Source organism: Suricata suricatta, chromosome 2 (genome assembly GCF_006229205.1).
Source record: "Suricata suricatta isolate VVHF042 chromosome 2, meerkat_22Aug2017_6uvM2_HiC, whole genome shotgun sequence".
Classification (NCBI taxonomy): Eukaryota; Metazoa; Chordata; class Mammalia; order Carnivora; family Herpestidae; genus Suricata; species Suricata suricatta.
In genome coordinates, this window is record NC_043701.1 from 62554001 (window position 1) to 62569308 (window position 15308).

The 15308-nt window shown below is 48.6% G+C and overlaps 1 protein-coding gene across 10 annotated transcripts in view; it reads left to right on the forward strand.

Annotated features, from left to right (window-relative positions):
• The window catches only part of ATXN7L1 (ataxin 7 like 1), a 248188-nt gene extending 233855 nt beyond the window's left edge, over positions 1 to 14333 (forward strand). For 7 of the 10 annotated variants that reach the window (XM_029927361.1, XM_029927376.1, XM_029927414.1 and 4 more), the window contains 5 exons: positions 552 to 673; positions 2106 to 2411; positions 4917 to 5856; positions 9117 to 9191; positions 11471 to 14333. In XM_029927361.1, the coding sequence (XP_029783221.1) occupies positions 552 to 673; positions 2106 to 2411; positions 4917 to 5856; positions 9117 to 9191; positions 11471 to 11512 (1485 nt within the window). In that variant the 3' untranslated portion in view covers positions 11513 to 14333. The remainder of the gene's footprint in view (positions 1 to 551; positions 674 to 2105; positions 2412 to 4916; positions 5857 to 9116; positions 9192 to 11470) is intronic. The other 3 variants (XM_029927367.1, XM_029927385.1, XM_029927395.1) reach the window with 3 other exon arrangements.
• Positions 14334 to 15308: the final 975 nt, after the last annotated feature.

The following is a 15308-nucleotide window of genomic DNA, read 5'->3' on the forward strand; positions in this document are numbered from 1 at the left end:
AAGGAGTTCAGCCTTGGAACTGAACAGTTGGAAGGGAAGTGGCTCTCTTGACAACAGACAGGAAAGCTCCCACCAGTTGGCAGACTGCATCAGGACAAGCAGTTTCCGTGCCCGTGATGAGAAGCGGGAACCACTTCTGCCTGGAGAAGATGGATGACCCCGTAAGCCGGTGGTGCTGAAACTCACCCTAGCTGCTGGTCATTCTGTTTGGTTTGGTTTGGTTTGTTGCTGTTTTGGGGTGGGGTTTTTTTTGTTTTTACCCTAAAATGCTGGCTCAGTCCAGGTATAGAGAAGGTAGCCCTCTGTGCCACAGAAAACTGAATGTCACTATTGTTGAGTCATAATGCAAAGTTCTGCAGAAAATCTAAAACACAAATGAAAGCACCGCAGAAATATTTTTGGCTTCCGTACTATTTGCTTCTTTATTTTGAGTAAAATTGTACCCCTGTGTGTTTTTGTGCAAATGTTATTTTTCTCTGCAGGGTCTATATTAGCTTATTAACCTGTAATCAAAATTTAAATGTGTTTTTTTTGTTGTTTTCCCCTCACAGTTTTGCTCATTCGGGAGTCGCCTCATGGGACGAGGGTACTATGTGTTTGATAGAAGATGGGATCGTTTTCGATTCGCACTAAACTCCATGGTGGAAAAACACTTGAATTCCCAGATGTGGAAGTAAGTGCACAGTTTTCGTGCTGTATGTGCTCAGAGCTGCCCACGATGGCCTGAACCCCAGCTTTCTAGATCGGTGGTGGTAGTTGGCTTTTCATAGAACACAATGATTCTGAGAACAGCATCCATGATCAATTCGTAAATGTCAGCTCTTCTTAAAAGCTTGCCCCCAGTTTCTCAGAGACAAGTTGGATATATGGTATGCCTTGTCTTCTTTGGAGATCATTTTTGTGTTGGTAATCTTCTAAACTAGGTGAAAAGGGAAGTAGATAAGATCTTGTGTATGCAAGAATGTTAAAGGGCCTTTTTGCTATGACTAAGAACATCTAAGGATACTAAGAATATACCTCTGTTTGTAATGTTAATGATATAGTGTCGATGCTAAAAACTTCACAATGGCTATGGACCAATTTCTAATTGTTTAATGTCCTGTGAAAAAATATGTACAGCGGCCAACAGGGCAGATCCCAGGCAATGTTTGAAATTGGTTAAGCTTGTCTTTGGCCCTTCCCACCTCACTAGATCTCTCTCCTCTCCTCTCCCTGTGTTTCTCTCCATCCTAAACCCCAGCTTCTATTCCATTTCTCTGAGCCCCCTTTGTTCTCCAACACCTCCCAATAGGAGATTCATAAAAAAGGGAAGAAAGCTTCCTGGCTTAGGCAAATGCCACTGTGAGAGAATGACACGCTAGACCCTCTCCAAGCACAGCACATAAGGAGCCCCCGTGCTGGCCGCTCGATAATGCGCAGCTAGCCCACTGGCAGCCCCCCACCCCCACTCCTACCAAGGTGAGCTCTTAAGACCTCATAATCCATTACAGTCATGGATCTCTCAGGTCTAGGCCCAGAAAAAGCCAAGGCTGAACCCCTCACCCGGCCCAGGGAAGCCCAGGAAGGGCAGAAAGGCTTTCCTGAGACGTGGGGGGTGGACACAGGAACAGAACTCAGAGCTTGCCCCTTCCCCAGCTTCCCTCCCCTCCACCAGGCAGCCCCTGTTCACCACGAGGCCCAAAGAGCTTCCGGACCCCAACAAGTAACAGAAGCAAGCCCCACGGTGTGTGCCGTAAAATGGCCGAGGGGACTCAATGCTGACCTTTACCACAAAGTAGGAAAGGGCCACAAGAGAAGCTTATTGTTTCTTCCCACTGAAGCGACCGCTCGGTGTGTCTGAAAGGCACCCTGGGTGTCTGCCCGTGTCCACTGCAAACACCGACAAGTGGGCGCTGCATGCGGGGTTACCGTTCACGGCCGTTTGGTTGTTTGTCCTTCCGCGCTTGTCCCCCGCAAGATGGCAGCCTGCCCCGGTAACTCTGGCAGCTCTTTGCCCTCCTGTGTCGTGGAAGCGTAAATCCCGGACACGTGGAAGGAATGTGTTGATCTGTATTGCGCTACCTGGTGTCCTGTCAGCTCAAGCTCCATATTCCTTTCCTCCTCAGGCACAGAAACCCGAGCCCCAGGGCATCAGGTCCCTCCCCCCTTTTCAGGACTTGTCTAACCAATCTGCTGTCACTGAGCAACATTGGGGCTGCCTGGGTGTCAACTCTGGAGAGCGTAGCACCCCGCTGCCCTCTCAGCCTCGCTGCCCAAACCCCAGGCCCCGACGGGCCCGAACCTGGAGGGATGGCAGCCGATGGGGGCATGGAAGACATTAGGAAGAAAAGGAACGGCCAAGACTCTTTTTTCTTTAACAAGCATTTAACTCTGCATCAGGAGACGCCAACACAGTATTCTCTTTCAGCCAGGTCAGCATCTGGATCTCCGTGCCAGCTGGCAGGGGAGGATGGGCACTGTCAGTAATTTATTTGCGTCTGTGGGCTCTTGTATGGGACTCCCCTAGGCCGGCGTGCAAAGTTTAAACCAGGGCACAGTCCCCAAAGCTGAAATCCGCTGCCATTTGGCACCCAGAAAAATTCATAAACTGTTGAGCATGGGGAGGGGGGAGGGGCTCCCCGGGACAATGAGCCACCACATGCCCCTCGCCCTGCTTCTTCCCTGCCCTCTCTCCCCTCCGCCTCTCTGCTATACACTTAGGATTAGTGGGGAGAAGAAGGAAAGGGATAGAAAGTAGGCTAAAAAGTAGCATCCATCGCAACCCTGAGTGCCAGCCTGGTAAGACTGGGGACTTCAGTCCTGCTTGTCTGAACAGGTTGAAGCACAAATTTATACTATTGAATGGGAAAGTCACAAATTGGGACATTCAGAGTAGATCCCATTGAAGGGCGTTGATTGGGGTCCTCTCTGAGCCATTTGGTGTTCGTAAAACAACGTTTATTACAAGTAACTGCAAACCTCTGCCCACATGTATGTCTATCCATATTTTAGCTGGTGAGAAACTGGAGTCAGGGAGAGATGGAGTGGAGTGCCCATGGCACCAAAGCCAGGCAACAGAGACAGCAGGGAGAGTGTGCTGATGCCACACGTTCTGAGGAATCGTCCCTAACGCATCAGGAAGGGGTTGTGCAGTGCCAGACAGTTTTAAGGGCGTGTCTAGACCTTTCCGGTCTGGTATCATGGGAGTCCTTGCCCAGCATGCCTAGTTATGTTGCTGCTGAGAAGTCACCTGCTCAACCATCCACCCACCCACCCACCCATCCATCCATCCATCCATCTGTTCACTCATGTGTCCATTGCAACAAGAACTAACAGAGCACTGGTTGAGTGCGGACAGGGTCTTTTACGTTCTTTAGGCCTAAGAAAAAGTAGATTTTTGAATGCCATCGTGACCACAATGGATTTGGCAACATTTTTCTCTTATATTTGATCTGTTTGAGCTGATGTTTTCAAGGACACTGTGCTTCTGTATTCAAGGATCCCTCTGGATTCCACACTAAAGATGGAAGCCCTAGGCTCTGCCAAAGTGTAGGCAGGACACTGAATATTCAGGACAGCACGAAGAGAGGCATTTCCTTTGCAGTGGGGCCCCCTCCTGCTGCCACAGCCAAGAGGGTGGCCTCCAAGGAGAGAAGGGCTTGTGAGAGGCCCTGTCTCGCATCTTGCTCGAAGCTCTGGGGGTGCAAGTCCCAAGCCTGCTCACCTTCAAGTAGCACTTTCAAAGAAAGAGAGCTAGTTCCTGACTGCTGGGGGCAGGGGGAGGGAGGGCTCTGCTATGCTGGAAATGATTTCCAGGCATAACGGACGAGGGAGCAAGGGGAGAGCTAGGAAAGAGCCCATTTGAAAATATTCACCTGACTGCTAAGGTCAGTATCCCTTCCTGCCAAAAAAAAAAAAATTCAGGAACAAACAGTGACCCTCCAAAGCCCCTATGCTCCTCCTGGTTCCCAGAATAGCAGCAATATTGACCCAGGCCACGGTTTGGACATGGGAGTCAAAAGACAGAGTTTACAGGCAGGCCCCAAGAGTGACCCACCACTGGGTACGGGCCTTGGTTCCACAGAGGACAGGAGGCAGAGAGTTTGCTCCCAGGGACCCTCACCCCCCTGGAAGACCCCCCACCCTCCAACCGTGTGTTCTCCCATGCCCACATCCTGCATCTTTCTTCAGAACAAACTGGAAACTCCCGATCCCCTTGTCTGGTTGCACGTGGGCCCCTGTCTTCTCACCTCACCCTGACACAGAGATGGGGAGGCCTGTGCCAGGGCAGCCACACCCCTACTGCAGCTCCCCAGAGTCAGAGCCGAGGCTGGGTAAGGTGAGTGGGAACACATCGGCGGCGGCGGCCCGTAGCTCACGTGGACATGCCTCTCTGCAGCGTAAACCAGAGGCTGTAGGCAGCAAAGGCCAGAGAACTCTAGCCTGGGAGCAGGGGGGAGCCCTGAGCAGCAGTGTGCAGGGGTGACCCCTGGGGTGCAGGTGGCAAAGCCCTCCCCTCACACCTCTTACTTCAAGCCAGGACCTAACTGTGAAATGACTACTGCTCATTAAAAACCACTTTCATCACTGCCAGAAAAAAAAAAAAGAGAGAGAAAGAACACTGTTGAAGAAATTTCTATTCTTAAATACCATTCGCCTTTATTAACGAAGCAAATCAGCCATTATCCAGTAGCCAAGCATGGAGACAAGGATCTGAAAACCTGAAAGCGATTCAATATAGGCTGCTGGATGTTGCAATGGGGGAACCACAGGGAAGGGCCATAATTCAGAGTCCACCATCCTCAAAGGCTTCATCCTCCATAGTCTGGTTCTACTGGGGTTCCTGTGTAGCCCTGATGCTCTCGCTCACTCGAGCCTCTGGAGCTGTGCCAAGCCTGTTTCTCACGGTTTCTCTCTCACTCTTCTCTCATGTTTAGGAAGATCCCTCCTGCGGCAGATAGCCCCATGCCCTCGCCAGCAGCCCACATCTCCACCCCCGTTCCAGCATCCGTTTTACAGCCTTTCAGCAACCCCAGTGCTGTGTATCTTCCTTCAGCCCCCATCAGCTCGAGACTCACCTCTTCTTACATAATGACATCAGCCATGCTCTCAAACGCAGCTTTTGTGGCATCGCCGGACCCGAGCGCCCTCATGTCACACACCACAGCTTTCCCCCATGTGGCTGCAACCCTCAGCATCATGGACTCAACCTTCAAGGCCCCATCTGCCGTGTCCCCGATACCAGCCGCCATCCCTTCCCCATCCCACAAGCCATCCAAAACCAAAACCAGCAAATCCTCAAAAGTCAAAGACCTGTCCGCCCGTAGCGACGAGTCTCCAAGTAACAAAAAGAGGAAGCCGCAGCCTTCGACTTCCTCCTCCTCCTCCTCATTATCCTTGCAGACATCCCTCTCGTCTCCATTATCAGGGCCCCACAAAAAGAACTGTGTTTTGAATGCCAGTTCAGCTTTGAACTCCTATCAGGCGGCCCCTCCCTATAACAGTCTGTCTGTGCACAACTCAAACAATGGGGTGAGCCCCCTCAGTGCCAAACTGGAGGCCTCAGGACGGACCTCGCTGCCCGGTGGCCCCACGGACATAGTGAGACACGTGGGCTCAGTGGGCGGCAGCAGTGACTCCTGTCCCCTCTCTGTGCCCTCCCTTGCAGGGGACCTCTCTCTGGCCTCACACAATGCCGTGTCTTCGCTGCCCCTCTCTTTTGACAAATCAGAAGGAAAAAAGCGTAAGAACTCGAGCTCTAGTAGCAAAGCCTGTAAAATCACTAAAATGCCTGGTATGAATAGCGTTCACAAAAAGAACCCGCCCAGCCTTCTCGCACCGGTGCCCGATCCCGTTAACAGCACCTCCTCTCGGCAGGTAAGGGACCTGTGCTTCCAGGGGCCTCCTGGCACTGCCTTCAGGGGCTCTGGGGGGCAGAGGGAGCTGGGCAGTGCCCCTGCATAGCCAGGTAGCTCAGGCAGGTAACAGAGCAGCGTCTGTTCCGAGAACCCAGTAGTTAACAGATACTGTGTTTCTGTGTGCTAAGTAAGCTGTTCTAAGCGCTGTGCAAGTACCACTGACTTTTTTTTTTTAATTTTTAATGTTAATTTATTATTGGGAGACACAGAGAGAGCATGAGCAGGGAGGGGTAGAGACACAGGAGACACAGAATCCGACACAGGCTCTGAACCATCAGTACAGAGCCCGATGCAAGGCTCAAACCCACAGACCATGAGATCATGACCTGAGCCTATGTCAGACGCTTAACTGACTGAGCCACCCAGGCGCCCCTGAATACCACTTACTTTAAACCTGACAACCCAGCGCAGTTGGTGCAATTGTTAGCACCACTTTACAGATGAGGAAGCTGAGGCACAGGAAGAGTCTGAGTTCCCCCTCCACTTCTGACTCTCTTGTATATTGAGTTAAGAGGACAATTTGATTACATCTGGTCTATGTGAGTCCCTCAGCAAGAGCCGGAGACCCAAGCTGGTCCAGTGATGACCGGGGCCACCTGGGCTATGGTAGGTGGTGCCCTGCCTCCCTGGTGACTGACTGTCCCCACTCTTCCAGGCAGCCTCAGCCCCACCCCCTGCTGCAGTAAAACTGCATCTCACACCTACAAGCACAGAAGTGTCCGATGCCACTTGCAGATAGGAAAGTGTATGTACCATGAGGAAGTCTGAGAAGATGGGGTGTGGTCCGTGAAGAGCCCAAGACCAGTCTCCTCAAATCTGATCTTTACCTTCAGGTCAGGGAGCTACTTAAGAAAGGCTACAACCCCTCCAGACTCTGTGAGGGGCCCCTAGGAGAGGGTGGAGGTGGCCTGAGGGCAGGGCCCAGAGCCTGAGCCCCACCAAGGCATCAGGGGAGACTGGGCTATAGCCACCCATGTTTAGAATGAAGTGGGCTGGCCCCGAGGCCAACTCTGTCTAGGGAGGTGGGCTGTGGAGGGATGAGAGGCAGTTAATCAGATGTTTTAATTTTTATGTCTTCTTTACATGAGACTTATTAAAACCTCACGAAAAGAACATCTGGAGGGGGATTCACAAATCACAAGTAAACACATGAAAAGCAGCATGTTTGGATCTCAAGGGCCAGAGAGGCTGCAAACTGAGGCCAAGGTGAGACAGGGGAGATGTAGGTCCTCTCACGAGAGCCCTGGTGCAGCAAATGCACCACCACCTGAGCCCCCAGTTCCAGGGGGTGCAGGGGAAAGGGGCTAGTGCCCACAGGGCCCTCCCTGACACTAAGCTGCAGGTCAACAGGTGTGGGGTGCCACTCTCTGGCTTACAGGCCACAGCCTGGGCAACAAAGCTATAGTGTCACCCTTTTTACTTTATTTTTAAAGCTTTTATTTATTTTGAAAGCAAGAGAGAGTGAGCAGGGAAGGGTCAGAGAGAGAGGGAGAGAGAATCCCAAGCAGGCTCCATGGTGTCAGTGCAGTGCCCTGAGTGATACTCGAACTCAGGAACTGTGAGATCATGACCAGAGCCAAAATCAAAAGTCAGATGTTTAACCAGCTGAGCCACCTGGATGCCCCTAGTGTTACCCATTTTATATAAAGTTCTAGCCACTAACACTTATTTCTGGGATGGGCTCTGTTCCAAGCACTTCAGATATATGAATTCATTTCATTGTTACCTGATATTACCCCCCACTTTACAAATGAGTAAACCGATGCCCGGGAAGATTACACAGTGCGCCCAAAGTCACACAGCAAGGAAATAGTAGGGCTGAGATTTAAACCCAGACAATTGACTCTGGAGTTCGGGCCCTTCACCTCCATGCCTCTGTGTTAATGCTGCCCTTTTGGTTCTTGGGTCAGCAGGACCCGGTAAAATGTTTGGTAAACACAATGAATTAGTCCTGAAAGGAGCAGACAAGCCTCCAGCAGAGTATTTATCAGGAGGGAAATCAAAAAAGCAGATGACTGAAACAGCGGCCTCAGCCCAGCCAGCACGGGTTCTCTAATGCAGGCAGCACTTGCCTGGGTGCTTGTCACTGGGCCGTTAAGATAAGGCTTTTCCAGGGGCACCTGGGGGGCTCAGTTGGCTAAGCATCTGACTTCAGCTCAGGTCATGATCTCCCCGTTTGTGAGTTTAAGCCCCGCATAGGGCTCTGTGCTGACCACTCAGAGTCTGGATCCTGCTTCCAAGTCTGTGTCCCCCTCTTTCTGCTCCTCCCCTGCTCATGCTCTGTCTCTGTCTCTCAAAAATAAATAAATGTTAAAAAAAATTAAAAAAGAAAAGTCTTTGTCCAGGTCACCACCGGTGATTTCCTAGTGTTGGGGAACGGCCTTGGCAATCTGTGTTGATCCCGTTAGGAGACTGGGAGAAGCACAACATAGGCTAAGAAATTCAAGGTAAACATCGGCTGTGAGAACCAAAACGGGGCTCTATTAAATGGTATCTGGGAAGTGCAAGACCAGAATTCACCACAAAGATATTATATTGAACCAAAAACAAGACTGCCAATGTACTGCAAACGTCTTTACGCAAAGGTGAGTTAACATAAAGGACAAGGCTCTCTCTAGGCGCAAGGAGGAGCTGCCTGCCAGAAGAGTACTCACCTGAGGCCCCAGGCCACCTGGTGCCCAGGAGAAGTCACAGAGAAAGGGGAGGAGCCCCACGGCCACACCCACCAGCCCTCAGGGCCTTTTGCCCAGTTTGCTGGAGAAGAGCAAGGTGCTCGCTATGTCTCCTGGCCAAGAAAATGGACCCAAAAAAAGATGCAGGCTTTTATCCCGAGTTAGTCCCAAGGAATCTGGGCTGGAAACAAGATGGGTCTAGGACTGCTCTGGGAGGTCAGGGGTGGAAAAGCTGGGCCTCTGCAGGGTTAAATGCCCCCTGGGAGGGGCTGGGCTTCTCGCCAGACGCCTTTATCCTCACCCCCTGAAACTCAAGTCTACATCTGGGGAGAGTTCCCCTCCATTCCGCTTTCTCTCTGGGACTGGAAGGGTGTCATCAGGATGTCCCCCCGAAACATTTTCATCTCCTCTAACGTCCGAGATGGAAACTCCAGCAGTGCCTGGCTCAGAGGGAGGGGTGTTGCCGTTGTACACCAGGGCGTCACAAGGTCCCGGGAGTTTTTCACTGGCTGGCGTATCTGAATAGAGCTTTGCTGGTATCTTTCAGGTTGGGAAAAATAGCAGCCTACCTTTGTCACAGTCCAGTCCTTCAAGCATATCCAGCCCAGGACACAGCCGACAGGTAAGTCACTGGGGGGGCAGTGCACAGGGTCAGCAGAGGAGAGGCTATGGGCAGTGGGGCCAACCCTGGCTCGCACCTCAGCTCCCACTAAGAGTAGAGCTTCCTGGCTTCCAAAACTAGGTTAGTAGCTGTGTGCCCTTGGCACTTTTCTGTTCTTCGGTTTCCTCACCCATAAAGGGATCATAACGGCCCCCTCCTCCTATGGCTTTTGTGAAGATCAAATTAGTTTATTCACCTAAAGCCTCTAAAAAATGCCTGACACATAACAAACATACAAGTATGAGCCCTGATTTTTTTTTTAAAGAGTTCATTCTAGGGACACCTGGGTGGCTCGGTCGGTTAAGCGTCCAGCTTCGGCTCAGGTCATGATCTCACGGTTCATGGGTTCCAGCCCCGCATCCGGCTCTGTGCTGACAGCTAGCTCAGAGCTGGAGACTGCTTCAGAATCTGTATCTCCCTCTCTCTCTGACCTCCCCCTGCTCGCGCTGTCTCTCTCTGTTTCTCAAAAATAAATTTAAAAATTAAAAAAAAAAGTTCATTCTATGTTTTTTGTTGTTGTTTACTTTTTTTTTTAAGGTTTATTTATTTCTGAGAAAGAGAGAGAGCACCAGCTGGGGAGGAGCAGAGAGAGGGAGACACAGAATAAGAAGTAGGCTCCAGGCTCTGAGCTTTCAGCAGAGCCTGATGTGAGGCTGGAACCCACAAACGGTGAGATCATTACCTGCACTGAAGTCGGACACTCAACTGACTGAGCCACCTAAATGCCCCAAGCCCCAATTACTATTAGCATCTGTGTGATATTAGACAGATTCTTTTCTCCGGGCCTCAGTGTTTCCATCCGTTAAATAGCAAAGATGATGCCTACCTCCTAACATTGTTGTGAAAATTAATGGTTTTGACTGCAAGGCCTTGCTTGGGACACAGATCAGTCAGTCCTCTCTCAAGGCCGCTGGTGAGCTGAAGCTGCTGTTCAAGATGTGGTTTCCTGGAGTGCCTGGGTGGCTCAGTCGGTTGGGCCTCCAGCTTCGGCTCAGGTCAGATCTCACGTTCGTGGGTTCGAGCCCCGCGTCAGGCTCTGTGCTGACAGCTCGGAGCCTGGAGCCTGCTTCCGGCTCTGTGTCTCCTCCTCTCTCTGCCTCTCCCCCTCTCGTGCTCTGTCTCTCTCTGTACCAAAAATAAATAAAACATTAAAAAAAAAAAAGATGTGGTTTCCTGGTGGGAACACCCAGGGTAGATTCAGCAGTTTTTACAAATTTGAGGTGTAAGAGTAGTCAGTGTACAAATGATTTTCTATGAGGGACTGTGTGTGCCCCTGGGGGAGGCCGGGGAGGGTAGAGAGTGGCGGTTTATATGTTACACGTGACTGGAAAAAGTAAATGCATGGTGGTGTTATGTTGTCTTCGACATGCTACAGGTTTTGTAGAAACCAAATTACAATGTGTTTGTCTGCATTTTGGCCTTTGAGGTCTCCCCACAAATGTTAGGTGGTGTTTGGATGAAAATTATAGGAAAATTGTTTTTGTATCCCTAGATCAAGGAAAGTATCTCCATCATTTTGAGTCACTTCCCGCCTGAGCACCTGAAGCCTATCCTCTGTGCTAGGGCAAGTGGGGTGGGAGTCTGTGCCCTGGCAACTTGCCTCTGATCTTGACAAGCCTCCTGCACAGGGAGTCCACAGGGCCCACAGGGAGGCTACACGGTCACCTTTAACCAATGTAATAATCACATAGCCACCGTTTGTTGAGGCTTTTTCTGCAGGGGTCGTGCTGAGCCCTTCACATACGTATAAACCTGTTAGCAACCCTGTGAAGGACTAGTGATGAAATTCATGTTACAGATTGGAGGTACCCCGGTGAGGAGGTTAAGTAACTTGAACCCAAAATTTCTGTTAATCCAACACTGTACTTCTTAGATAATTCTCCATGTGGTGTACAGGTTAGGTAGGAAAAGGTAAATGAATTGAGACAAAAAAACAAAGACTGGTTAATTTTATTGCAGTTCTCTGTATGGGAGGGGAACCACACCCCCACCCCACCACATATGTGTCCACAGGGTTTGTCCCTGTGTTTCTCGCCAAACTAGGAGCTTTATGGCCACCTCACATGCACCTCATTTGCTTATTAGTGGTGTTTTTTTGCCAAAGGCAAGAGGTGGGACAGGACCGTAGCCTTAAGCATCACAGCTGGAAAAAAAAAACAAAAACGGAGGCTCTATTCATGAATTCTTGTGGGTAATCCCAAGTGTATGGTTTTAACACACACTTTTCTTTTCTTTCCTAGAAGACCACCAACAGAACGGGCAGGATAAGGACTCTTCCGTAACAAGACTGTGAAGCCACTTCCAAACCCGTGCCTGGCCACCTGAGGCCTAGGCGGGAGGAGGAGGGAGGGGTGTGGCAGCCGGGGACAGTCTGTTTCCTGTGCCGTGGTGGCTCTGGCCTTTCTTCTTCCTTTTTTTAATTGACCGGTTTTTAGTTCCGAAGAGAAAGCAAAAGGCAAAAGAACGTGAATTTAAGATTTACAGAAAACAATACCAGTGTTCGGTTTCGGTTCCTTCATTTGCCACGTGTACGCGTTCTTCCAAGTTCGGGGTCGGCCCTCTAGCTTCCGATGCTGCTACCGCACCATCATTTTGCTCCAGCCAGGAGAGCAAACTTTGCAGAGTGTCAGTTCCTGGTTGGCGTTGTCTGAAACTCTTGAACTTGAGCACACGCCGGTGCTCCTTCCCTTGACCTCTCCCACCCTTTCCTTCCGTCCCCTCCCACCTGCCGTTCATGGGGTCCCCACTGGCCATCTGGAAGGGGCTGGCTCCCACGAGCTCCCCTCTGGACAGCACGCTGGGGGAGGGGCTTTGCTGGGGAAGAGCCTGTGTCTGGGGAGCCGAGAGCAGAGGGTCGGCCGCGCTGAGCGCCCCCAGCAGGTTTCTGTGCCGCACCAGCACCGTAGGAGCCAGAGGCTATGGGCAAATTGGAGAAAAGTAGCCACTGAACTGTGTCGTTTACCCAATACCACTGTCCAGGTGTGCAACTCAGAGAGGATATTCTGGGTCAGAACAGGGGCTGGAATGGTTTGGAAGGTGACAGGTAGCAGAGCATATGGGTAGGGGAAGATACCCCCAAAAGACGGAGGAAACTGGGTGACTGATCATTTGCGCTTCTTAGGAATCCATACTGCAAAATCCCTCCCAGGGTGCCGTTCACAAGGGCCGCAAAGCTGAGGGAATCCCAGACAAAGGGGCCCGAGACCTCAGTGCCCACCGCGGCAGAAGTTCCTAAGCTGCCCTCCGGGGCTAGGCAAGAGGAGAAAAAGCAAGGATGGGCATGCAGGAAGAGGCTGAGGAAAAGCTTCCATCGACGGTTAAAAGTCAATCACCTGGTGAGAATAAATACTAGCACTGCCCGCCCCCTCCATGCCCTGGGTCCCAGGGTCCTGTGCAATCGGCATACCCATAAGGTCTGCTTATACTACGTTATCATAAGCCCCGACTCACATACAGCCCCCCCGTCCCCCACGAAAGGCATAGGAAGCCCAGCCACGCCTAGTGAAGAAGAGCCATTTGGAAGAGAGGGAAGAAAGAAGCCAGAGCCCTGCTGCTCTAAAACTGTTCACACTGGAGTTTTGAAAGAAATAGCAATACCATTAGCTCTAAGAGGGAATCATAATCAGGAAAGGTATTCACAAATCGACGTAGGCATTCTGCGCGATTAATCATGAAACTTTGTGTACGAAATAATAGCAAGATCCTAGGAAGTTTGGCTTCATCCCTAAATCAGAAATGAATGCCCATTTTGCAGCTGGACGCAAACCCTGAGGTTTCCCTTTTCCTTCCCATCCCCCCAACCCAAAGATCAGACTACTGTTAAGTTTCACCACCTTGGATTTTGCAAAGACGGGAAGCAAACGGAGTGATTTGTATCAATGGAATTGCACTGACAGTGTTTCTTATAGGATTCCTAAAATTTTTAATATAAAATGAAATTTTTTTAAAAATCAGGAGTTGATATTAGGTACCAGGACATTAGTTCAGACGATTTCATTTTTATTTCTACAGTGTTAAAAGTGCACTTATATGCTGGTTTATTTACGTCTTGGGAAAAAGAGACTGCAAATTGAAGGGAAGATGGTTACTCTTTCTTTTTTAAAAAAAAAAAAGTTAAGGCAGATTTTAAGACTTATAAATGTTTAAGAAATTATAAACAGGTTAGACCCTTTGGAAAAAAAGTTTAGAAGATATTCTTAAAGTAAATTTTTATAGTGTTAATTTTGTAATAATTTATGTTTTACTATATTACAGAGCTAACTGACCAGAATAGTTTCAGAAACAATATGAAACGTAGGAAAGTTTAAGCAATGTTTATATTTTTAAAATGTTCTTTGAATTATGTTTTTATTGTACATTTCTTCCGACTGAAAAGTATGTACATATCTTTGTTATTTTTGCACAATTTTTGTCTTGTTCGGTTTTAAGAAGTCTATTGTTTTTTTATATAATTTATTTTAAGTTGTAAAAACTTGCAGGAGTAACAAAAAAACAAAAACAAATCTCAGCAACACAATAACCCTCTGAGTTATAAACTCTTACACTCGAAGAGGGAAAACAAAGGTTGAGAGATTAAGTGGCTGCTAACTGAGCAATTCAATATAGGTTTCGACATGTTAGCTGTCTCCATCTGGAATTGCAACCTGGAATCAAGAGGCTCCCCACCGATGCTGCTTACTTGGTGAAAGACTGTGGTTCTGACCAAGGTGAGGACCTTGCTGGAAAACTGAGCAACAAAGGGAAAACCCACGGTGTTTCTTCCTTCACAATCAACCACAAGTTTACTTTATAATGATGTATTTAAAAACTCACAGCTTGAAAAGTGGAATGCAAATAAAAGGTTTTCTTAGGGTTTGTTTTAATGGAGTTCAACTGGACCAGCCCATTAAGCATTATTAGGGTGATCTCCTTTGGGTACTTCTGCACATCCCCCGCCACCCTTCCTTCCCAGCCCCTTGACTGCACACATACCACCACCACCTCCACCCCCCATTTGCCTGAAGATCTTGTGATTTGTCGCCAGCCATAGAGGCTTGAAAGCTCTGGTTGTTAAGCATAACACAATGCATAGACCTGTCAGCCATAAAAAAAAAAAAAAAGCGACTTGGATAACTTGTATGCCTTCTTTTCTATCAATGTACCAATTGTAAATAACGCTGATCAACCTTTGTAGAGAATAGTTTCTACAGCATATTCTATTATTGCTGATTCTCAGTGAACTCTTGTTTTCAAAAAGGAAAAACAGAAATTTTCTATTTACACCTTCTATTTTGTTATGCCGTTGGCCCATGGCACTTTAACAAAACTCTGTGGGTTTCACGTAGCTGGTCAGTCATGGGGTATATTCAATAACTTGTTGCAGAGACAAGAATTTGCACCTGCTCATTTGTCCTTTCCTACTACTGATTTTTAGAACCTTTTCCAGAAGAATTTTGGAGAAAGCATGTCCAAACATTCTAAACAAATGCCACACTTGTGGAGTGGGTTTCTTTTCTACGATCCATATTTTGTAACACTAAGTATTTTCCTTCTTTGTCCCATACCTTTACATATTAGCACTATCAGATAGACTTCATTCCATGCCTGTGATATTGTAAGCAGAATACATGTCTAAAGTAGGTGTAAATAGTAAATTCTATGGCTTACAGTTTTAAAAGGAAAGAACAAACATGTATCTATTGATACTGCCATGGTTCAGCACCAGGCCTGGAGACATTCTCCAGTGAGCGATTGTAAATTTTTTTTTTGCTTTTTTTTTTTTTTGTAACATGGCTTTGTAAATAAAATAATTTATATGTTTGTAAAACAAAGTCTTCGGGTTTTCATAACATTTAGATTTTTGTCATTTATTTCTTTTGGATGAAAATACTCCCACCTGATGAGCGTGCCTGCTAAAACACACATTTGGTAGAAGAGAGGGAATTTGTTCAACAGATGTTTCTGGAACATCCTGCCGTGGTAGGCCCTGAGCTAGGCGCTCCATGTTCAGCGAAGAGAAACAGACACAGTCCCAGCTGCTTTCTGGAAGCAACCCAGTGGGGAAGACAGTAAATAATAAACACATGATCGAATGTGTAA